This window comes from Seriola aureovittata, chromosome 13 (genome assembly GCF_021018895.1).
Source record: "Seriola aureovittata isolate HTS-2021-v1 ecotype China chromosome 13, ASM2101889v1, whole genome shotgun sequence".
NCBI classification, from domain to species: Eukaryota; Metazoa; Chordata; class Actinopteri; order Carangiformes; family Carangidae; genus Seriola; species Seriola aureovittata.
In genome coordinates this window covers 5,401,061-5,426,963 of record NC_079376.1, presented here as the reverse complement: position 1 = coordinate 5,426,963, position 25,903 = coordinate 5,401,061, and the positions used below count along the sequence as shown (strand labels likewise).

At 39.6% G+C, this 25,903-nt stretch overlaps 1 protein-coding gene across 1 annotated transcript in view; it reads left to right on the top strand.

The window, feature by feature from the left end:
• Positions 1-25,903, top strand: part of kcnh5b (potassium voltage-gated channel, subfamily H (eag-related), member 5b) — a 134,822-nt gene that overhangs the window by 4,781 nt on the left and 104,138 nt on the right. The window contains exons 2-6 of the mRNA XM_056394309.1: positions 3,550-3,673; positions 6,840-6,946; positions 8,336-8,464; positions 18,277-18,392; positions 23,459-23,851. Of these exons, the coding sequence (XP_056250284.1) occupies positions 3,550-3,673; positions 6,840-6,946; positions 8,336-8,464; positions 18,277-18,392; positions 23,459-23,851 (869 nt within the window). The remainder of the gene's footprint in view (positions 1-3,549; positions 3,674-6,839; positions 6,947-8,335; positions 8,465-18,276; positions 18,393-23,458; positions 23,852-25,903) is intronic.

Here is a 25,903-nt window from a genome sequence, read left to right as displayed (position 1 = left end):
CTTTTTCTGTGTGCTGGCAGCACTTTCTGACTAGTTCTCAGAACCACAAGGGACCTTCTTTACTGTAGTGCACGAAAATGATGAGTCTTAGCTGTTTGCCAGTATATACACAGTAAACCAGTGTCGTCTTCTGTAGCTTTCAGGTGCATCCTGTTGCAGCTTAGCTCAAATAATTAATATTAAACTATGACAGGTCATAAGGTTCAAGGTCTCCGTGCTTGCCTTGAAATGTAGTTCTGTGTGTTTTCCCGGTTTATGTGGCCACATGATTATTGGAAGCAGTTTGTTACACAGAACTTACTTTGGTGTTTTTTATTAAGAATTGGATTTCACTCTGTCAGTGATGTCCACTGCTGATATAACAGAGGCTTTTCCCTGACTACAGCTAGAAGGTTTTTATTATAGCTACTATTGTTTTATATCATCAGATGGCTGACCAGTAAAATCAATGGAGTGTGCTGTTGGATGATTTTACTCATCAGTCCGTAAAAACCTGCAGTGAAACCTTTGCTGGAAGAGCTGCTGACACACCTGCAGGAATTCATCCGTCTGTGTTTCACTGCAGAAATGTTATCTTTACCACAGGCTCCTCCTCCCTGCTGTAAACGTACACTACACTTTGGGAAACACTGTGTTTCTGGGCCAGGTGCTGTTACAGTTTTCACTCTTTTACCAGCCAAATATTTTTTTGAAAAAGATGAAGCTCTCTAACAATGAGTGATTACCTGCCAGAGTTACTGGTGCAGCAGATCTGGAAGGTGTTGAAGAACATTATGGGCAGTTTTACCAGTGTTTCAGCTCATTAATCACAAATTGAGTCACTTAGCATAGTGCTGACCATTTTCTAAAGCAGGAGATACTGTTCTGACCTTTCAGGTTCTGTAGCCATTGGGTCAACTTCGTGCCAGTCTGACTGGCAAGATTTGAACCTAGCCTGAGATGTTATGGATCTATTGCAGTGAACATTTAGTCATTGTCATGTAATATTTATGGAACTGCTTTGAAAAGTTGTCTTTTCTCAGTGCTTATGAGGAAAACTTTAATACAACATCAAATAGTAATCAGCTGAAAATCTTTTATGGAAAGAAGCTTCAAAATTCATATAATTGTTGTCACCATATTCGTGTTTTTGTGTTTGTCTTTTGGGAAGGACCCGCAAACATCTGAGACTTCATAGTCAGTTGCTGAAATCTTCTGGGGTGTCATTATATGCTAGCTGACTGCCAGCTTGTGAACGTCTGAGTGTCCTTAAACACACTGTAAGGAGAGTTTTTGAGTCTTGTAAATACAGTGCCATGCTACAAATAGTTTATTTTAAAGGGGTTATTTGTAAGTTTTGCTATTGCTACATAGCTAATGTTAGCATTAACAGCTGTTTACTTACCAGTCCAGAAAAAATGTTTGGAGTTCAACATCAAACTTCATTCCTTTACTTGCTCCTTTAATAAAAGCACAACGACCAAGGCGTCATTGTTATGGTGGATTAAGGCTTTTTTAAATTAATTTTCATCCATCTAAAAACATGTTATTTGAGAGCTAATTGTTCAACAGTCTAAATACCACCTGTATTGTCTTCCCTGGTGACCATGCTGCCACCATCAATATGAATAATTGATATCTATGTGGTTATGAAGATGTTTCCTCTGTGTGGTGTTACCCAGGATGCCTGTCTGTATTTTCACATTTTCACTCCACTGTAGCTCGTGGGGGGTGGTGTTCATTTTTGCTAATAAGGAGATACCTGCCACCCTCCTCACCCTCTCTCAAACAAGCCTTTCAGCTGCCGGCCTGCAGACAGTGCTGCATGGATTTATCCTCATTTTGTTGCCTAATATTTAAAGGTTTACGACTGGCTTGACATGACCTTACACATTAAAACTTATTTAATGGGGACCCTTGTGTGTTAACCAAGCGAAACACTGTTACTGAAAGGTAAAATTCAAGCAATTAAATTACCTCAAAATCATAACTTTTCCACCGCTATTTGCTGAAAATACAGATTAGTAATTGATTGGCATTAAAGAGGAGAGCTGAAAGGTCAAACTGACTGTCTTGAAGTAAGTCTTACTCAGCTTTATTCCAAGGGCACACAGGAGGCTGCGGCTTTTAAAGGATAAATTCAGAGTTTTTGAAGTCTGTCTTACTATAATACTCCTTTTATGTACGTTCAGAGAGGTATTTCCCACTGTAATCCATCGTCCTCATACTGTCTGTGCAGTGTTTCCTCTTTAGCGTGAATCCACTGCAAGAACTTTTCTGAGGGTTGATGTAATTTCTTAGCTGCGGCTGTAGCCCTCACTGTAACACCAGAAACAAAGGTTTACCCCAACAGTTTAAACTGAGACTAGGTTAGACCACGGTTAAACAAAACCAGTTTGGAATCATTTAACTAATTTAAATTTAATCCCATTTGTGCAACACAATTCAAATTAAATCCTGTTCACTCAGAGATAGATTTGAATCTGAATTTATACAGAACTGAAACGAGATTCAATATTTACAATTCATCAAGTGTTGGTGCAACAGATGATGAAATTATGTTATTTAAGGTTAATCCTGGTTGGTGGGACTCACCCCAAGTCTTTGTTTTCTAATCACTTTGTGCAGAGTTGTAATGAATATATATATATATATATATATATATATATATATATATATATATATATATATATATATATATAGTACACATTTATTATGAATGGCCGAGCATCAATGCTCAGTTTTAACAGCTGAAATCTTGTGTAGTATCGTAAACTCATATTTCTATTTGACAAAAGAACCTTCTTAACCTAACCTTCACCTTGAGTAATGATGTAATGTTTTTCTGCTGCTTCTTTTCTCAAGCTCATATCCTCATGTAGAAAATGTGGATATGTCAGTGTCAGTATCAATTGTATTATTACTAAAATCATTAAACATTCCTGAAATACTACTATTGAAATATCATGAAATTACTTGTGATGTATTCAAACCTAACTATTTGTGTATTGCAGCTTTATAAACCAAGAACCTGTAAATAAGATTTTCTGAAATGCTTGGAGATAAATGTTTCAGCTGGATCTTCACATTTATAAAGCAGATGGTTAGATCTTTAAATCGGACTCTTTCGAGCCACCTGTCCATGTGCACACCGTCACCACATTACTGTACCACCAACAAATACCACAGCCAGAGCTGCAGCTGTAATGTGTGCTGTCTTCATGCAGGGAGTTTCTCTTTGTCAGTCATGTAAAATGCATGCTCTATCTCTGAGTACCCATAAACTAGGCATGCTTCAGTAGGTTGATTAGCTCATGTCAGTGTCACGGCCGGAGCCATCTTTATTTTTAGGCACAAAGTTAGTCTGTCTTTTTTTTTTTTGTGAAACCATCTCTTTCACTTTAGCCAAAGACTTGATGACTGACTTTAGACCAGTGTAAAACATTTCCTGCACAGTCCTCTCTAGAGGCTGAGAAGCTTTGCAGCCTTGCATCTAGTTTTTCATATTTGATGCTGTTACTGGGGCTGATGTTCTCTCTCTCTCCCTCTGTGTCCTGTCCAATCTGTCAGAGACCAGCTTCCTCCTGGGAAACGCCCAGATTGTGGAGTGGCCTGTAGTTTACAGCAATGACGGATTCTGCAAACTGTCTGGCTTCCACAGGGCTGAGGTCATGCAGAAGAGCAGCACATGCAGGTAAGACATTTGTTTGCTTTAAGTATTATAAATGAGCACAATTATTGTTGTTTTATGTTAGATTAAAGCATTATTAGTGACAGCCTGCTAATGGGGCGATAATGACTGGTTTGTCTTGTTGTTTTATTGTAAGTGAGTTCACATTGTAACTAAATATGCATTAGCTTTCATCTTTATACTCCCTTTACATTTGCATACACTTTCCTGCTGAATGTATAGTGGGCATATGTCGTATTTAGCCCTTGTTTAAATGCTTCAGTTAAAGTGGAGCTTATGAAAACCAATATATTTTTACAACACCAGCGTCTCTGTAACCACCCAAGAGTAGCAATGAGTCATTGTTTTTAAAACTAAAACCATGTCCTTTTCAAAGTGCTCCATTTATCCTGCAAAAAAAATCCACTGAATACATCCTTTTTTATTCCGTTTCATCCATTATTTAAGCACAGTGAGAGAGAGAAATAGAGAGAGAGGGCGAAAGAGAGAAGATTAAAAAGTGTCAATTTTTTTTGTACCTCCCTGCTTCTCTCCCGCCGTAGCGACCATTAAAACCACACAGCGCTGCTCTTGAGAGCTGTTTACATGCTACTAACTTGGTTTACTGCTCCAGAGCTGCTTCGATACCACGCAGCAGAAGTGTGGACCTCAGCAGAGTCATCCTGCCAAAAAAAAAAAAAAATCAGCATCTGGCATTTCCACTCTCTGAGAAAGAGAGAGAGAGAGGGACAGGGAGGGAGAGAGAGATGGGGAGATGGCACACCGCTCAGCGAGACTCTGAAATGAATCCAATTTAAAGCTGCCAGGGGAGCTCGGCCCGGTCCAGCTCGAGGACAGTGTCTTGCTCGCCTGTCAGTCAAGATGTTTTAAAATTTGACTCCAAAGGACAACTCCTCTCCTCAGGCGCCTTTCAGACTCGACCGGGGGGGGGGGGGGGTGGCCTTGACTAGCCGGCGGTTAAAAAGGCTCCCTTGGACACTGAGCTAAGTGAGGATAGGGGGCAGTGAGATTTATCCGTCCACTGCGTGCTGCTCTGGGCTGAGGAGAACACTGAGACTGACAGTCCGCTCAGATCTGACACCGAGAAGAGAGAGGAGCCCACCGAGAGCTTAAACTCACAGGCTGCTGCCAGAGTGATGGAAGTCAGAGGCCTGGAAGCAGGGCCCATGGCATTTTTTGGGGGGAGTAAGTTTTCATTTTTTGATGTCAGGACAAGGGGAGAACTTTCTGGCATTGGTTCAGATATATCATTGATGCATATAATGACACAAGGGTCATATGTTCTGTAGTGCAAAGGGACAAACAAAGGAATCTGAGGAGCTCAGGACCCTCTAATGATTCACAAGGTAAATCTGAGGGGTCAAGACGATTAATGATGGGAAAGAAAGAGTTCTGCTACAAAAAAGAGACGGTTCTCCTACAAAGTTTTTACTTTTCCTTTAATCTCTGGGTGGTTTTGCTTCTCAGGGTCTCTTATCAGTCTTTGGTGGAACTACTCTTAATTCAGATTCTCTCATATTCAACCTGTGACAAAAGGTCGCAAATAAACAGTAATTGATTTTAAGGGCTCACAAGCCAAAAAGGTTGGGAACCACTGAGGCTGTATAGACGCTATGGGCAGTGGTTGTTAATTATGAAAGATGAGTCCCTCTTACTTTATTATAGTGTTTCAAAATCACCAAATTTCCATCTAAATTATTCTTGCTATAATAAAATTTAAATGTGAAGTGGAACTTTAAGTGCAAGTTCAAGCAAGAAGACAATTATCATTGTAATGTTATCACCTCTTGGGGGCTCCACCTCTCAATCATCATCCAATTTTCTGAATGATGACTGGGATCTGTTCGCCAAAGCTGATTCAAATGACCTCACCTGTTTGGTTTCTCCCTGCTGCTGTAAGTTGATTTCATTGGTTAGCGAAACATCAAAGTCTCTTTTTTATACTCTATATAAAGCATCTGCATTCTTCTTCACTTGTTTTTCCCGAATGAGCTATACTGAAGCACTACTACTTGAAGCTAGAGGGAAACATCACTGTATCACCTGTCAGTCAAACAGTGTGGGCGGGACCATAACTTTTTCACATTTTTCTGTTAATGCATAAAGTTTCCATTAAGAGTCTGAAAAGTCTAAAAACCTTTTACTGAGGATGTCAACTACAAAAGATACAGATATAAGATTATAAAGAACATTTTAAAATACCCTGTTTACACCTGGTGTGATAATACGATCTGTATCCAGATAAAATGATCCAATCTTACCTTTGCGTTTACACCTGGTATTTTTAATCCACTCTCATTATCCTCATTGAGATCAGATCTTAGGATCAGAACCTGCGTGTGAGAATTGTGAGGTGGCAGCAAATTGTCTGCAGGTGTCAAAAACTGCATTTACACCTTCTTGAAATCTGACCACAATGCGATCCAGACTACCTCCTACCTGGCAGATCCCGTCACATTCTGATCACAATGCATGGAATGGGAAAAAGGTGGGGGCAGGGTCGTCTTCTTTATATTACAAGTGTTGCTGGAGCTTTGACCTCTTTGTGTGTTATGGTTAACCATGCTTGAAAATGGAGGGAACATTTTCAGCACACACCCAGTGAGCAGCTTTCACTGCAGTAGTTTGGCAGTCGTTCAACATGTTGGGATTCCACATCCAAACACATCCATGCTGGCTACTAATGTGAACCCATATAACGACTGCAGAGCATCATCTCTCTCCCAGACACTTTCTGGAGTTAATCCATCATCAGTGTGGTTTTTTGTTTGGAGCCATACAAAGGGAAAACAAACTACTGTTTAGTGTTTATTTTCACCTCTCTGTGGATCTTGGGAAAGAAAGTAATCACTCAGCGTAATTATATTAGCAGAGATTAAAATGTCCTCGGCCCTTTAAGGAATAATTACAATCATGCCCGGAAACGCCTGCTGCACCAATCCAAAACCAATCCTCAATCCTTCACTGAGAGCTGAATTTATGCTGCTGCTGCATCAATTTACTCAGTTTAAAAACCAAACATAAAACTTAATGAAATCTTTATGGTAAGATAACAGATTGTCAATGCCATTACAAGTATATGGGATATACTATAACAGGGTTCAAAGGCTAAAGGGTCAGGAAACAATCAATTGTTGCTGTTTCTCATGTCACTCGTTTCCTGTTCTAGTTTTATGTACGGAGAGCTGACGGACAAGAAGACCATCGACAAAGTCAGGCAGACGTTCGACAATTATGAGTCCAACTGCTTCGAGATCCTGCTGTACAGAAAGAACAGTGAGTGCTGACATCTTGCTTAGATTGTTGTAATGCCTAGTACCACTGTCTTCACTATTGATTACTCTGTTGATGTTCTGATTAATGAATTCATCACTTGTCTATAAAATGTCAGGAAATTAAAAAACATAAATATGAAATGAGAAATGCCCACCAGAGTTTGCCAGAGCTCAAGGTGACATCGTCAGGTTTTAAAAGAGAAATTATCACATTTTAAAAAACGGAAGCAGCTGATGTTTGTCATTTTTGCTCGGTGAACATTTATCACCCATTATCATTTTCAGCTGTAGCACTTGCCTTGTTCATCTTAACACTTGAGCAAATGCTCAGATTTGTTACACTGAATGGTATTTATTTGTATAAAACAATGTATTGCTGGAGTTTTAATTGTCAACAAATCCCATGTGAAGATCTCAAACCAATAATCCATGTCTCCAACTAACAAGTGTTGTGTGTGTATGAAAGCCTGATGAATCTTATTCCTCTGAGCCATAGAGCTCCATTGTCATCCAGAACCTGTTAACACACATCAGTGAGCTGCGCTGTTGCAGTGGTGACATGTTCCTTCATATCCATCAACACACACTGTAGTTTATTTAGACTCAGTCCCACACACACCTCCCTGTTGCCCCAAATACTCACTAGGGCACCAAATGTGCATTAATCCGCCGCTGAAAATAGTCCTCAAACATTTCACTATTTCCTCCTGTTCGACAAAATCTACTGTAACCAGCTGTTTAGTAAATTACTTTTTTTTTTTTTAACAAATATTTATATTCATGAGCTGTTTTTAAAGATTTCTGAAAACTATGTTATGTCAGATTTTTTCTTTATTAATCAAGTTATACTGATCTTTTAAGTTCTTCCATCTTCTGTTTAAACCTGTTGTGTTTTATTTTCCTTCTACTGGAAAAGGAACAGATTAAATTCCAAACAAAAATTATGATCATATCTGTTTAATGCTGAGCAGTTTCAACCACTGCTTTTCTCTGCCAGGTCAGATAATTTTTTGGAAATATGGATGAAATATAACTTCAACACGTCAACCTAGGTAGAAAAGTATTAGATGCTTCAGCTGTATTAGAGCATCTGTATCAGTCTCTGGATCACCTACCAGAAAAAACTGCAGGGTGGAGGAGTGTTGGGCAGAAACACAGTAAAAAAAAGATTTTTAAAATGGCTCAAATGTGCTGACAAATCAGGTGAAGGAGGGGCCCCTTGATCATCTCTGTGTTTTTGATTGTTGGTCAGACAAAATTGGGCTATAGGAAATTGTGATGGCGACTCATCACCAAATTATCACACTGTGTATAGACTAAACAATTGAAAGAAAAAAAAATATGGACCTAATTAGGAGAACACAGCTAAGAGCTTGTGATGTCTTTGCAGGAAGTCCAGTGTGGTTCTACATGCAAGTGGCTCCCATCAGGAACGAGAACGACAAGGTGGTTCTGTTCCTCTGCACGTTTAAGGACATCACCCTCTTCAAGCAGCCCATCGAAGACGAAACCACCAAAGGTGAGCGTCTCTCTTCGACAGCCACAAGGCTCTGCTTCTCAAAACATCTCTGCACAAACAACGACTTCTCTCTCTGTTTTTTTTCTGAAGATTATTTTTGGAGAAGGCTTGTTTTATTATTAGATAATTCACAGTAGAATTTAAGAAGAGACATGTGGAGAACGATGTGCGACCAAAAGTCTTTGATGGATTTGAAAACCTGAGTACATGATGTGCAGCTTAGTGTGCGGAGACACCAGGAAAGATTATTTTTATGCTGTTTCTGTTTTATTAGATAGTAAAGAGTTACAGGGGGGGCGGCGATACAGGGGCTGACATGTGACAAAATTTCTGAGTGGGAACCAAATTAGGACATGGCTGGATGCCCCAGTATGTAATGTAATGCCACTTTGGCTCCTGGTGGGACATATAATTATGTTTCTTCATTCTCCTTCCTCCCAACTTCATTTTCTTCCTCTGCCATCATCTTCCTCTCTGATATTTTCACTCCCTGGCTTTTGTTCTTCTCCTCCTATATCTTTTATACTCATCCTGTCTTTTTCCTCCTCTACTTATTTTTCTCTTGCTGTCCTCATCCTGTTTTTTTATAGTATTTGTTCGCCTTTTTCTAAATCACCTTCTCTCTTATCCTCCTCTGCCCTGATATTTTAATTATCTATCTTTTTTCCTCTCCTCCTTCTTAATGTTATGTTTTTCATATTTCTTATCTTGTCTTTTACTTTTTCCACCTTTTCTTCTCCTACTCTTCTCCTCTCACTCATCTTCCACCCTGATATTTTAATCCCCTGGCTTCGTGTCATTCTGTCCTCCTCCTCCTTCTTTTTATTCTGGTCTTATTGATACTCCTATCACTCTCCTCCTTTGTCCTTTTTTTTTCCTGTTTATTTTCTCAATCTTTGTTTCCATTGTTGTCCTCCTCTTCATCCCTCCTCTTATACCTCTTCTCCTCCTCTTCTACCTCCTTGTGTTCTGCCTTCGTCTTTCCATCTCTCTCCTCACTCTGTCCCTCTTCCTCCTCTTCTGTCATTTTTCTCCCACTGCGAAGTCTCAGAACATTTTCATTTTTGTTTGCGACAAATCTTTTTTCCCGCTCTTATTTCATTCCAAGCTGCAGCTGGATGAAAAAAAAAGGGAGTCAAGTCTTGTTTCGCTGTGATGTGGGAACGTCTCGAGCTGTCAGGTTGTGTTTGAGGAGGTTGTGGTGCTGTCAGGAATCACAGGAGATGTGGGTGGCGGTGTTGTCCTCCATGCCCTGACTGATGCACAGTGTCAGCTTCCCGCCCTGGGAGTCGTTCTTGGCGCCGCTGAGCGGGTGTGTTTGCCCTTTGACAAGGATCCCCCACCCACCCCTTCCCCCTTCCCCCCTTCTCAATGTAAACACGTGCACACACATGCAGTGATGCCCCCTCCCAATCCCCCCGCTGCAGAGACCTGCCCTGAGTGTGTCGTGTGATTTGTTTAATAATTCATTATGTGCGCTCAGCGACACATGAATAACATGGGTTGAACATGTAATTAGTGCTTGAGTGGAACTAATATTGTCACATCAGTGTGTTGACGTCTGTGTGAGTCAGATGAAGCTTCTGCTGACAACATTCAGACTGAGTTCTGTCATCAGATGTCTGTGATTTGTTGATACGTCACTTTGTCCAGCAAAATGTTAAGCAAAGTATAAATACTTTAGAGGCTGAAATGACCTGTAATGTAAAAAAAATGTTTTCATTTGTTTCATCTTAGCCCAAGCAACCGTCAATGCATATTTTCCTCGTTGTCATTGATCTCCTTAATTTTTACGTTGTTGTTTTAAGTTGTTGAAAATTAGGCCAAAAATGTTATCACAATAAAAAATATTCATATCACAGACCAGGACAAAAGTAGTCCACGGTGTCCTTGTACCATATGAATGTTGTGTTGGACTGTGTTGTTGCTGAGCACCTCTCTATTGTGAAGCCTGTGGGTTGTTTGTCGTGATGTAGCAGATGTTGGTCGAGACTGACGACATGTTGCATGATCCAAAGCGTGGAAGCAGCTGAGGTGATGAAATAAGTTTGGTGTATTCCCGCTCTTGGTCGGGGTGGTTTTCCGGCACAGATCTCCAGCTGCACTCATTTACTCACTCCATGATTCTGTTGTTGTTTTGTGTGACCAAACAACACACCTGTTAAATTATTGGCTGTTTGTTGCTTGTAGCACGCTGCATTATCAAGGGATATTGTAGACTGTTTATGAGTCAGGGAGGGAGCATGCTTGGGGTTTGTTGATGCAACTGCGAGTTATCGAACTTTCTATTGAACAACTTTCTTATTTGTAGCTGAGCTAGAAAAATCTTTCTGTGTGTGTGTGTGTGTGTGTGTGTGTGTGTGTGTGTGCGTGCGTGCGTGCGTGCGTGTGCGTTTGTTTGTGTGTTTGTGTGGTGTAGCAAACCACATATATTGTATAGTAGCAGTTATCAGCCGGTCATGTGTTGTGTTCAATGCCACAAAAGAGATTTGTTTTTACAGTAACTGTAAAAAAAAAACCAAAAAAAAAAACCCGTTCAGACTGAACAATAATGAGAGGAAACACAGATTATTAAAGATGCAAGGTACAAATCTGAATGTAAATCTGATCAGTGTGAAATCTGAAAATTATTTGGTGCCTATTTTTGTCTCACAGATATGAACATTTTTCTTTGACATAAAAAACGTAACTCAAAGGCTACGTACAAACTTTTACCAGAACTTTAAAAACATCAACTGTATGATTAATTTATTAATGGATTAATCAACAGGAAAATAATCTGCAAATACTTTGATACTCAGTTCATTGTTAATGTTGTTTTTCAAAATAAAAGTCTGAAATTCTTTGGGTTAGGGGTAGCTGGATAAAACAAGCAAACTAATGAGATCATCTTTGACTTCAGGAAATTGCCATTTTGTAGACCAATCAATTAATCAATACATTGAGAAAATGATGGGCAGATCGTATTTCTCAGTTGACAGATTCTGCACAGTTGTCATACTTTGTATATAATGGTAAAATGTCATCACAGTAGTAGGCAAGTGTTAACTGCATTGTTAAACAGATGTTTATTGTAGACATTCATAAAATGTAATAAACCAGTAAAACAAAATCACCTTGGCAACAAGGCTGCACATTGCTGTCGGGGGTTTGACTGACGTGCTGCAGCCAGACTGAAGCCAGCCAGTACACTATGTGTATTTCAGTACAGTACAGCTTGTTTGGGGCCACAGTGAGGGCACATCATTACTCTGCTGTGTCACAGAACAGCGTACTGTGGGCTGCAGTTTAACCCGCCTGCTGATTAGAGGGGTGGGATAGGCTATTTGTGAGGGAGGGAGATTCATCGCCGCAGGCCCTGGCAGCTGAGTTTGCTAGTGTTGCAGACCAAAACTTGCTCTTGGCTCCGTCTCCGGCAGCTCTGGCGGCTCGGGCGGCTTAGCACGCCACAACATGTCAGCGTCAGCCGAGTGGGAGAGAGATCCTGGTCTGCTGAAGATGTCCACCACTCAACTTAAAATAACAAAATAGGTTTTAAATGTATTGTCTGCACCTTGTGACCCTGTGTTCATGCCTCCGTTTTGCCTCAAATTGCTCTCCTTTCCGTGCACTACATTCTGTATTGTTAACACTTTTTTTAGCATACACGTGGAGCCACCAGCCAGTTTTGTTCACCTGATAGTGCGGTATATCATCAGCTGAGCACATGAAAAGCACAGATTTATGCTATTTCCATCATCTGACTCAACAGGTGCCTTTTCAGTTATTTTAGAGTATTTTAGATGAGCACCATGAGCTGTGGCTGCTGGTCGTGGTTATCAAGGTGACTCCACAGACGGCAGAGCAGGTTCAGTTAATCCTCTCAGCACCATCAGTGTAGGAAAACAGCAACAAAAAGATCAACAAAGCTAAACGTGTCAGGGCAGAAATCTCAGCATCATGTTGCTGTATTATTCCTTTCCTTTACTATTGCTTCGTCAGCACCTGTAGAAGCTTCACAGGCGGATGTCGGCTCAGCCTCAGACAAGACATCATTTCAGGTAGACAGTTGATCATGATGAGTGACGAGACTGAGGCAAGAGCACAGGAGCTTCAGGCTTAAAGCCGCTGAACATTTTTACTACTGAATTCTGTCATTTTGCTTGATACAGTTGTTGGACATTGTTCAAAAGCTGTAATATTCACCTTAGAATTACTGAAAGGAGTTTTACTTAATGGAATTCAATGACTGTATCTTTCAATAAAATACCATTTGAGTAACTGATTTGGATTGAAAACAAATAAAAATAATATTACCCAACAAATTGACCTTTGATCTAATTAAAAACGGTTTGACTTAATTAATTAGTCTCATAGTTCATACAAGGTAACTGCACTTGAGCCAGCTTTGGGCCAGAGTTGTCCCCCAGAGTTTGACCAATACTTGAGCCGACCAACCAATGAACTGATTCACTAAATTCCCACCATGAGGTGATTTCCTTTCACTATGACACATAGGACATAAAAATCCATATCTTCAATATGGAAGCAACCACCGTTTGTGAAATGTGATGCCATCATGCTAGATCTGTGTGTGAGGAGTGCTTGCAAATCTCTTTTGTGAAACAGGCCCCTGGCATGTTGGCGTTTGGCTTCCTTTACCTGTATGGACAGAATGAAAATACATTAATTCTTATACCTTGAAATAGGAATAGCAGTTACAAAGAAGCTAATATTGCTGACTTAGTCTTTGGTTGCAGCTCAGTACCCATGTTCCAAACCATAGATAATGAAACCAGATACAGATTAAAGTAAACAACCTAACATGTTGGGTGTGAACTCAGCTGCAGTTGTGTTAAATGAAGACAACCCTCTTACGTCTTATCAACAAACATGTAAATCAGCCTTTTGCATTGACTGTTAATGCAGCTGTATCCATGTGATAACCTCAGTGACACACCTGAACTCTCCCACACTCCACCTTTCCTTCAGTATCCCAGCTTAGTTTGTAAGTGCACACACAGTCAGGGCAGTACAACACGGACCTCCCCCGCTGATTCTAAAAGAAAGATGTTAAATTTGGACATGTGCTTATCAGGTGTTCTACACGTGTCTGTGTCTCCTGAAGGACAAACCACTCTGTTGTCTTTGTCGTGCTCTACAGTTTTGTGCGAGCCGTCCTCGGAGTGGAACTGCTGATCAAAATCTTATTTCAGAATTCACTTTGGTGGTGCATGCACCAGTTCTGCTCTCCCGTTATTTTTAGCTCAGGCCTTTTACTTTTTTTTTTTATTTCCACTTCCATTGTGCTCCAGTCTGATAAATCACGCAGCGTTGCATTCTTGAGGGGAACCATAGCAGGAGCATTATTATTAACTGTGAAAAAAGACCTCTTATTTACTTGTCCTGCAGTTTCTCTTCATGCTCTGTGAGGTCCTTTTGTCCTTCTGTGTCAGTATGTACGGCGGAGACCTGTAAGCTGTCAGCATGTATTTACATGAGCGCCGCCAAGACAAATTCCTCCATTTTACTTCACGGTGAAAGTGGTTCTGGCTTTGAATAAGAACACATTGGCTTGCTTTCCGTGCCAATGCTTTGCTATTATGCTCAAACACATTAGGGCATTGTACTACTCTATAATAAATGCACACTATACAGTGAATTATGCAACCGCTGTTAGTGTATAGGCAGTATAGAAAATCACTCAAGACCTTTGCTTAAGTAAAAGGAGTAACGCCACAACTGAAGACTACTCCATTACAAGTAAAAGCACTGCAATCAAAGTTCTGCTTCAGCAAAAGCATTAGCAGTTAGCCTAGCTACGTTTATCATCTTTGACTTTATAACCAATAAGACGCATCCATCCTTAAGTATACTCAGATGTTTTACAGCGACAGTCTAACTTGTTCAGGCACAACTACTGTCTGATGTTTGCTAACTTCTGTTTTACCCAGATGTTGCAGATGTTGCTGAGTCAGACTGGTCTACTGTGTTTAGCAGATTAATGTTTCGGTGTCTTATCACAAGAATCCAACTAAAAGCAGACACCTAATTTCCTGCCAGATGAAGAGTTTGATAGTTGTTGTTTGTCGTTTCCTTTTCCGCTCACTCTGAGCCAGTTTTCTGCACTTCATTAAAGGGAGGGGCTCATTTAGCAAAAGTTACTGAGGCTCACTGAAGATTCAAGAATAAAAAGGACTGTTTTTGTTTTCAGAAAGTAGCTCTTGTGGAGGATTTTCCTCTGTTTTTCACTTTTTCTCTTTTGTTGTAACTTTGTCACTCAGATAAAGATAACCTTTTGTACGTTAGTGTTTTACTCCTTTCTACTGCTTTAGTTTAACCTCTGAAATGACATTTTATGACATTCACAATTATTGTAATAAACATTACCAGGGAGAGCTTGTCTCTGCTCTCTCTTTCTTGACAGAATCAGCAACATTTGGAGCAAACTTTTATTCTTGTTCTTCAAAATAAATTCCTGCCATGAGAGTTTTTTTATTTGAATAATGTCCTTTACACCAGGTAAATAATGTTCAAATTACTGATGTGTCATCATGTACTTGGTTCATTTTAATGCATCAGTGGTAAAAACCCCCTTAACTTGAGATACAAGGTTTTAATTTGAAGACTTATAAACTCATCAGGAAAATCCTCAAGCTCCAAAATTATTAAATAATTGAGCATGAAATTTAATTGTCAATCTTGTAAATGGTACTTTGACAAAGAAAGAGAAGGGCTGTGTATTGTAAATTATCATGTGAACGATATTTTATACAATTTCCATGACAAGTCAGAATACTTCACTGAGGAAGACTGAGATGCCGTTGAAGGTCCAAAATTAGGAAGAACTTGTTGCAATTTTTGTTTTTCTTCTTTTTTTTTTTTATATGTCATTAAGCTGAAACAAGGCTAAGATACAAAGTTTTTGCCTATTGGTGGTAATGTTGTTTTTTTTTTTTTTTTTTAAGTATATTTTTGGGGCTTTTTATGCCTTTATTTGATAGTATAGTGGAGAGAGACAGGAAACAGGGAGGCAGAGAGGGGGAATGACATGCAGCGAAAGGCCGTCCGATGCGGGATTCGAACCGGGGCCAACTGCAGCGAGGACTGTAGCCTCTACACATGGGGCGCCTGCTTAGACCACTACGCTACACGACGCCCCGGTGGTAATGTTTTTGAGCTCATTATGCAAAATCTAGTAAATTGTGCAAACCAGCTACAGCTATCAGATAAAAGCAGTGGTAAAAGAAAACATAGCATTTTCTGTTTCAATGTACAGTACTTGCATAGATGTTCTTAAGATGTTCTTCAAGTTAATTGACAGTTTTCTCTGAGGCTCAGATGACTCTGGGCTATTTGAAATACTTTTCAACAGCCAACAATATATACAATATATACAGTAATATACAGTGAGTTACATAAGCACTACTGCAGCAATTTTCCTCCAGGAATGATCTAAAAAAAAAATCTCAATTTTTGGCTAAGAGCACCCAGGCTTATTATTTATGGCTTTACAGTGCCAACTTTTAGTATTAGCAGATCACATAAAAGACGCCGCAGTGAAGCTGAAGATGTACAGAAAGCTACTCAGCAGCCACTACAACAGTTTCCTCAAGGTAAAGTGAGTGATTGGGACTTGCTCAGAATAAGCTTTGAATAGATTGTATATTTTGTTGATATCTATCCTATATGGGTCTCAGTGCCATGTTGTGTTTTGCAGTTTTCACACCACTGCACACAGAAGTGAATGGCTGCCTCCAACAGAAAATGAAAGGGTCAGGCGGCTGGAGGCCTGAGGGTTAAAAGCTATTTCAAAGTCCACTTTTTATTCATAATGGTCCCTTCAAAGGGCCGGGTCGATCACAATGTGTGACTACTGTATTTGGTGTGCCTCTGATGCGCTACTCTCTGCCCTTTCAAACATTTGATTTTATTTTTAGAGCAGTACAGTAAGAGCAAACCGTCCTCCCAAATTGTGTTCGGCCTCTTTCAGCAGCAGTGTGGTCAGCCCCACGGCAAGAGAATAACCACTGCCGGACAGGCTGGTATTAATTAGAGAAACTTCAGCCTAAAACACATGAACACTCAGCTTCATGTTCTGCATTAATGGGTTTAATATCATAATAAAAGAGGAGGAGGTGGAAATACTGGCCTTGCTCAAACAGTATAATAGTTTTTCATAAAGCCTGCTATGTATTTCCACAACACTGATAATAAACTATCACTTCTCAAGACAGCATGATAAGATGCTTATCAGCTGTCACAATAAGAATATATTAAGGATTTTTGTGGAATAAAATGATTTGATCCAGGGCTTGTTATGCAGCAGTGACTCCCTGTCCCCTTGACCTCTATACACCCAGTTGCTCCACCTATAATAAAAGCCCCAATCAAAGCTGTTGGCAAGCTTCTTATTTTTAGATATCATCAGCTGTAGTCAGTCAGTGATAATGTCATGATTAATTGTTTGCCAAATTACAAAATTAAACTGTTACGAAGTAAACACATATTGCGAGCCGGTGCTCTTGGCAAGACTAGTAAGTAAACAGCTGATAATGCTAACATTAGCTATGTAGCGACAGCAAGACTTACAAATAGCTCAGCTAACTCCAAAGTGGAGACTGAGTTGCAGCCATCAACAGGATCATTTAGATCATGTCTGATGTCTTCAACTTTAATTGTCAGATGTGACTTACACAACAGTCATCACTAAATAAGACACTTTTGAAAGTAATTGTTCGTTTTGAGAGTAACGGTAACATTAAAGTGTCCCAGTTATTCAATTATTATCTCACTAAAAGTAAGCCGATCAGCTTTGATACTGAACTTTGAAGTCCCATGGTGAATCAAAGGGTTTTATAGTTTCTATAAGTTCTAATTCTCTGTTATGTAATCAAAATCAATATTAGTCATGTCTAATATATAACGTGTGTCTAATATCCTCGTTTTGTATTAAATAGTGTTTTTCAGCTCTGTACATTGTCTAGCTTAAATAAAGCAGTTACTCAATAGAAATGTACTAATGGACCCAGTTGATCCTACTTTACCCAGACAGTCCTAGCTCAAACATTGTATACAAAATTAGTGTACAAGTGGTAAAAGCAGTAACCACACTGAGACGAGGACATAAAAATATCATTGGTTTGAAACTTGAAAATCTATCTCAGACAGTAGCTTTCCTCCCTTAAGCTTTCATATTTATTAGACAACCATATGCTAAATTTTCAGTGATTTCTTTGGTGTTGATCCCCCGAAGGAGAAATTCTCCTTCAGCTCCCGCATCCATGTAGAGGTCAGAGCACGCTGGACGGCTGCAGAGTGGAAACCCTGCAGCTGGTGGAGATTCAGTTGTGTTCAAGGACGCTTTGAGCTTGGTGCGTTGTTTGCCATGAAGGCAGGGCTCATGCTGCATTCACATCATGTTGGATGTACTGTAAATATGAGCTATCAACTGGGGAAAAAATTCACTTCCTGTCAGTTCTCTAGTGGCAAGTACAAGTGGAAGCTGTGGGAATATTTTGGAACCACAGTACGCCTCTGTTGGAGTCATGAATTGGGTAACTGTGTCAACAGTGGTGGCAAATGAGGAAGCAGGTTCAGAAATGTTTGTTTTTCTTTGCTGTTTGAAGTGTTTGCCTCTTAACCAACAAAACATATTTGCAGTTTTGTTGTATATAAACTTACTGTAAATGTAGCAAAGGTACATTTTATTTTTGGTCATCAAAGCATTGTCTCACCGTGCCATTCTTTCTTTCTTCATCAGCTGAGATCTGAAGTGTGATGCAGCTGTGATGACTGTGACTTGAGCACTGATTAATGTCTCGTCTTTGCAGGATGGACCAAGTTTGCACGGCTGACACGTGCGCTCACCAACAACCGCAACACGCTGCAGCAGCTAGCGCCCATAGGCAAACATGAAGTCAGCCATAAACAGTCCAGACTGGCAGAGGTGAGCACAAACACACACAGAAATACACAGACTCACACATGCAGTACATGCTTACTCTTACACCCCTCACACTGTACATTATACCATGACCATACTGTTTTTAACTGTTGTTCTAAAGCAGGTGTGTATCTAAACTGCAGGAAACTATCTGAACGATAATAACTAAGTACTTCTGCTTGAAGCCAGGAATCCACTTCTCTCTCACTGGTTAAACTGTCTTCAAGCAAATGTGGATATATAATACAATTTATCTATCTGAGCACCAAAGTTATGCAGCGTATTACTGTGCAGTATAATTTATTTCTTGGCTCACTAGTTAGCCAACATCAGCTTACAGGACCAGAGCTATGAGTGGGTCAATATAATGTCAGACAACAGGGCAAAAAAGTAGTAGCTACGATTAGCTAACATAAATCCACCGTCACTTCATCTTCATTCATCATATGAAGCATAATTTCATTAGCCAGCGAAGGTCTTAGGCCTTGGGAAATGTTGTTTTCATACGACTACATAAGACTAAGTAAACAATATAAGATAATGTTTAAAACGATGTGCCACCCCTGTCTAGATAAATAAATGAGCTTTTAGTTATCTTACTCCAAATGTCGGTGTGATTATGCAGAACCCAAAATTAAACTTGTGCTCTCAATTAACTTGGAACCAAAACTGTCAGGTTTCATAAACATAGTTTTTATGGATCAGCTCTGAAAGCTCCAAACAAAAAAAACTACCGACTTAAACTTGATTAAATAATAACAAGATACCAATAGTTCCACAGGAACAGTAGCTAACCTGTTACCTGGAAGTTGGTGCCACTGCAGGCCCCTCCATGCACACACACTGCAAATATGCCACCGTAGCAACTCTCTGCTCTTTATTCATTATTTCTGCACAAATAAACCCTCATATTAAACATTAACAGCCACATGCAGACCTTTTAATCAGTAATGGGCGAAAGCAACCACACAGATGTGCATCCATAAATGAATACAGCCATGCAAGCATACTCCACTTTCTCACACACAACCACGTCCTCAATACATCCATCCTCCCCACCCCTCCCTCAGCACACACTCGCGTCCCAGCCTCATTGGAGCTGCAGTTGTTTGACACAGTGAGCGGTGCTTCCTCTGCTCCCGTGGACTGCAGGTGTCATTAAAATTTCATGCTGGGTGGAGAGACAGGTTACTTTGGGCACTCAGAGTGATTGTGACTGCTGCTAGAAAATTTAGAAAATGGATTTTTGGGTGGGGAGAAGATGAGAGAAGATGTTTCCTCTTGCCAGAGCTCCGCCTCCTGTTTTATTCATGAAGGTTTGAGTTAGCTGTATCGCCTTTAATCAGAATTTGTTTGAGTTTCATCCCTGCTCATCACACGAAGTGAGCAGTGTTGTGCATTTTAGCAAAAGTGTCACTTCCAGGGCTGTTTAAAGGTGGCGAGGGCAGAGAGAGGAGTGAAAGGAGGAGGAAGTGAAGCAGGGCGGGGAGGGAGAGGAAAAAGAGGATGAAATGGTGAAAGGGCAGTGAAATGAGAGAGGGGGAGCAGAGAGAGCAGCGTAAATTAAGTAAGGAAGTAGTGTGGGAGTCAAGTCAAGTTTTTTCTGTGTAGTCATTATAGTGTAGATAGCAAATCACAACAGAAGTTATCTCAAGGCACTTTTCAAATAACGGTCTAGACTGTACTCTTTATAGTATTACAGACTCATGATCTTAGTTAAGTTGAACAATGGTTAATTAAAAAGTACCAGCTCCGATGCACATGTACTTGATCATAAATGTTCTTCCTTATCCGTGATCTGTTTTTTTCCAAGTTTTAGCTGTAGTCTCTGCTATTGCTGTCTGGAAAATACATGTACTGTATTTTCAGCAATTAAATCTCCTCTTATGAAGATAGATTTTATATAATTACGAATATGTTGTCATTAGACTGGGAAAGAGCAGGAGGAAATAAGTTAAGGAAGTGCGGAAAGTTAGAGACTAAAAATATGAAAGAAGTTGTGAAGGGAGGAGAGGAGCAAGCAATGGACATAAAGATGTGAGGAAGAGAAGAATGTAAAAGCAAAAAAGAAGTAACATTGGGAAGGAGGCAGGGAGGGAGGAAGGAAGGGGCAAAGACAAGCTGATACACCCGGCTTCCCGTTTCTTGAGCCTGGCGTTGGATGGCAGAGGGTTGCGTAATGTCCTGAGTGCACTCAATAGATATCGCAGGTGATCCATCTGCTCCTCAGCCTGAAAGGCACAGCTGGCGTCTTCTGTCGAGGGTGCTGTCAAGTGTCACATGATCAGAGCAGTTTTTTTCCTGTTTCTCCCCACAATACCTCTGGGCTCCTCAGTCCCACTTTTGAGTGGCGGCGCTGCTCTTGACCAGGAGCTGTTTGATTAGCGTCTCTGATGATAAGGAGTAGATGAGATGCAGCTCTGCCGGTATGAATCATCAGGAAAAGAGGAATTCTTCATCATGATGATGATGTTACTATTGTTACAATTATTTGTAGTCATAGGGACTATTGATAACTGACATACTATGAAGAAATAATAGTTGTAATGTTGGTAGTAATGCTGCAGTAGAATTAGCAGTGTTAAGTAGTAGAGGCAGGAGAAGAGTGACACTGGAACAGCTGGTTGTAAGAACAGTAGCAGTAATAGACACTGGTGGTAAAAGCAGTGGTAGTAGTAGCAAAAGCAAGTGCACATTACCTAGTATCAACAGGACAAATATTAATAGCCGCAGTTGTAGTAGTAATACAAGTGTACAAGGGGTAGTATCTGCAGTAGAAGCAGGTTTTAATACTATCATCTTCAGTATACTAGTATCTATATTAGTAGCAATTGTTGAAACAGCAGTATTAGTACTAGAATTAGTCATAAAGGTTGCAGTTAAAGTACCACTGGTACTAAAGCTGTTACTTTAAAACTATTTGGTGGCAGTTTGTATTGAATAGTAGGACGTGTTAGGAGGTTTAATCATGTATTATATATCTGCAGCTGTAGGCCACATTACACTTCCTCTCTGCAGCAGCTGGATACAAATAGAATAATATTCAGTTTGGTGTAAAATGAGCTGAGTGGTTGATGTGTGATCGGTGTGTGTGGCCCGCAGAGGAAATCAAACTGCTGTCTGTGGGATTTAATGTGGTCTGTGTTTTGCAGAAGAGGCTGAGCTCAGCGGGGGTCAGATCACCATGCTGCAAAATTTAATGGCTGTTTTTAAAAATTTTCTTATCCCTTTTGGTCAACGTGTCTCTCCCTTTCATCTGATATTTCTTTTTCTCATTTCACTCCTCCTCTGTCTCTGTCTCATTTCAAGCCAAATTTATTCATAATGTGGTTTTGTCACAGAGAGTGCTGCAGAAAAAGATGAATACAGATGGAAAAAAGGAGAGGAAAATTTAGATATTCAAATTTAATATACTTTTCTTGCACTGTTGTCCCCCACACACCTAGCAGCAGGGGGTAATTATAACTAGACTAAAAAACAAAACAGAAGATTTCAGTTCACATTATTCTACTTAATCTTTTCCACATATCTCACTAATTTAATTCCATCTCTCTCCCCTTCAGTTTTCCTTTCTAGTCTGTGCTCTTTCACCCTTTCAAAACAGTTAAAGTGCATTTAGATGGTGAAATAGGAATGTAAAAATGTATAACCCTCTTCCTCAGGCTTCTGTTATACATATAATTGACTATTAGGAATATAAAAGACAGAATAATCCTAACTTTTTAGTCTACAACAGTAAAGTATATTAGGATTAATCAATATATCATTGCTCAGATGAAAGGGAAAAGTTTAAATTGTGCATAGTATGTGTAAACCTACAATAAATACAAAACAGTCTTAAAGAAGAAGAAAAACTTAATCTATATACATGCAGAACATTTACAATATATATTTCAGGATACAGTGATACACCCAAAGAGCTGCAGACTTGTTTTTAATTTGACAAATGAAATGTATTATAAACAGTATCTCAGTAAAGACAATATCTGTAATTTGAAAGCCTTGGCAATGAGATAAAAAAGGAGGTTCATTATTATTGGTCTCAGTTTTACAGCGGTACAGTGTGAAAACTAGGCCAGAAATCATGACGAATGAAATAAGATCACATAGATAAAGTTTTAATTTGTTGAGTCTAGGAGACGTGTGAAGCAGTGAGAGTTGAACTGTTTGAAGATACAAGTTTTATTTCTTTTTGAACATCTTTGAATGTGTGAAGTTTTTTTTTAAATTTGAATAATTATAGCAGACATACAGTGATGGAATGAATCTGTTTGTTTTTATTTTGTTCTGTTTAGGATTAACTGAGTCCTGTTTGTTGATGTATTTTATCATTTATTCACAATTTAACTTATTTTTAACTTACATACCCATTTCTATTTTTAATCATATGATGTGTTCAGGTGCTTTGTGTTTTTATCTTGTTTCTTTTTCTTTTTCTTTTTTTGAAACCAGCCTTCCTTTGAAAGTGATTGATCAACTGACTGATCACATGATATGCTTTTTGTTTCTTAGTAATTGTCATAACATATAAAGATAAGATGAGACCATTATGCATCTAGAGGGAACTTTTATGCCCAAGATGCTACATAGTAAAATTAATATATACAAAGTAAAAATATCCTATGAACACATATATTTTAAAATTAAACATACATAGATAAATGTTTCAAATTACAATCAGAAATAAGTATGGATGGAAACAATGATACATATTCATTGGTAGAAAATTAGCATTTATTTAAAAGTGGATTTTGCAAAATGTTTGAAAATAATTAAAAAACAAAACTTGTAAAATACATGATCAAAATAAGATCAGATGAAAATAAACATGAGTGAGTAAATGAGATTCAAAAGTTAGCAGCTTCATAGACAAGTCTATTAAAGTGTGGATTTAAAGATGTAATTGAAATGGTCAGTGCATTTCTACAATGAATTTCCCAACGAATCATCTAATGAACATGATATATCTACATTAATAATAAGTTTTAGTGTGTGTTCATTACAGGGAACAACAAACTGTCATAAAAAGTTTTACTGAGTCAAGGTTCTTTGCTCTGTCTCATCTCCAGGTTTTGCAGCTCAACTCTGACATCCTCCCCCAGTACAAACAGGAGGCCCCCAAGACGCCTCCCCACATAATCCTACACTACTGCACCTTCAAGACCACCTGGGACTGGGTGATCCTCATCCTCACCTTCTACACGGCCATCATGGTGCCCTACAACGTCTCCTTCAAGACGAAGCAGAACAACATTGTGTGGCTGGTGCTGGACAGCGTGGTGGACGTCATTTTCCTGGTGGACATCGTCCTCAACTTCCACACCACGTTCGTGGGGCCCGGCGGAGAGGTGATCTCTGATCCCAAGCTCATCCGCATGAACTACCTGAAGACCTGGTTCGTCATCGACCTGCTGTCCTGCCTTCCTTACGACATCATCAACGCCTTTGAGAATGTGGACGAGGTACAATTTTGTTTTTTTCTGAATGGTTTTCTGTGTTGTGAGACAGGTGTGCACGAAGGGGAAACTATTCAAGAGGCCATGACTAGTCTCATCAAGCTCTGCCCCTGCAGCTCACAATCTCTCAACATAACCTGTAAATGGTTGATCAGCTTTAGAGACTTCTGTCCTGGAACAGAGACGTCGGGCTGATTACAGAGTGGTGTTCAGCAGGTGGAGTGCGTTTATATCCGAATATAACCACAAATGATTCTGTGTCACTGTTTCAATGGACTGCTCCTAATTGCATTTATGTTACATTTACTCATTTAGCAGATGCTTTTATTCAAAGCAACTTGCAAGTGAGGGACATCACTAAAGCTTCAGTTGCACCTGTGATTTTCCTGCTATTACAAATCAAAATATCTGCTATGTGAAAGGTCTCTATGGCTACATGAAGTTGACATTGCTGTTGACAAAAACATACAGTAAGTACTGCGAGATCCCTTGCCTGTAAAACCTTTTCCCAGCACTTCACTGTTCAAACACCACTTGGCCTTTAGATTATTACTCTAGAAAACATCAAACTAAATTAAACTCATGTATGAAAATCAGCTTCTGAATGAATCAAGGCCAATGCTGTTCATGACAGTTCATAACGAAGTTTCGTGTTCTGTCTTGAGTGCCTAGATTACTGTAAGTAGTCTCAAGAGGGGATGAATCATCATCTCAACCATTTCCTCCAGTTTGCTGATTGGTGCAGTTTCCAGCTGCTGGCCTCATCTGAGTCACAGTGGATGTTTGTTTTACACCTTGTATTAACATAGAGTCTGTTTCCTCATCCAGATAAGACATCTAGACAAACGCATTTATTGCAGGTGCGAATGCGTCAGAATGCTATCAAATCGACCGGGCCTCATCTGGAGGTGATCCGGCTCACATTGTGATTGAATCTCAGGCAGGTGTAAATGACAGATTTGAGATTTGGTTTGGTGGTTGAAAGGTAGGACAGAGGACAGAGCAGGAAAGAGTTTGAATATGATTTGTCAAACTGGTCCCCTCCCTCAGAGACAATGTTCCTGGCAGAAGAAATGGAGAAGTGACTTTTGTGGGGCAGCAAGGAAGTTTAGAAGACAACTATATATTGTTTAGTTGACTTCAGGAACTACACATGCTGGGAGTTGCAGTACTGCTGGTGATGTAACCGAAATGTTATCAGTGTGGCTGCAGGGTTGACGGTGTCGGTGTTGTGTAGTCGACTGCTTTGGTTGGTCCAGATTGTCCTCTTATGGATTGTGATAAAATTTGTTTCAGACAATCATGAGTGGCAGATGTTGTATCTTAATGACTTTTCATTTAGCGCCACGAGCAGAACAAATATTTTTGGTTATGAGTAAAATGTCCTGATACCTTTGAAAGTAAATTTGGCACAGACAGTTACATTCTTCTCAAGGTCTTTTTTTAAATTTTTTTTTTATAATGTCTTCATTGAGTTTTCATTATACAGACATTAGCATTAATATGCATCTTCATCTAGTGTCATCAGGTCAAAATCAAAATTTGTCCAACACTTGATCATATACCTCCAAAGCTAATGACCTTTCCATGAGCCCCAGCTGTACTTAAGTGCGAATGTTAGCATCGCTTTTTATTCTGAATGAGATGATGATGGATCACAGTTTGCTTGGGAGAGAGGAGAGAAATTTGAATTTCTAAAAACAGTTAATTTCCAGTCGTCTTTCAGTAGCTCCTGCTGTAATAGCTTGAAATTCAATATTGAAATATTTAAAAGTCAGTACCCTGATGTCTGTAAAGCCACGTGGGTGTATTTAAATCTGCTAACATGTAGAACTGAACTGGGACCAAGTATAATGATGGTGGGATTGCGGTTATGATTTTCCATTGTGACTTAAGTGAGCCTCTTCAGGCTGAAGAACAAAAGCTGATATTGATCGAATAATGGCTTCATCAGCTGTTTGGCCTCAGGGATACACAGAAGAGGACATTCACCAGATTTTGACATTGGTAGAAAAACCTAATGTCACAGTGTATCTCACAAACTTTCACATCGCACTT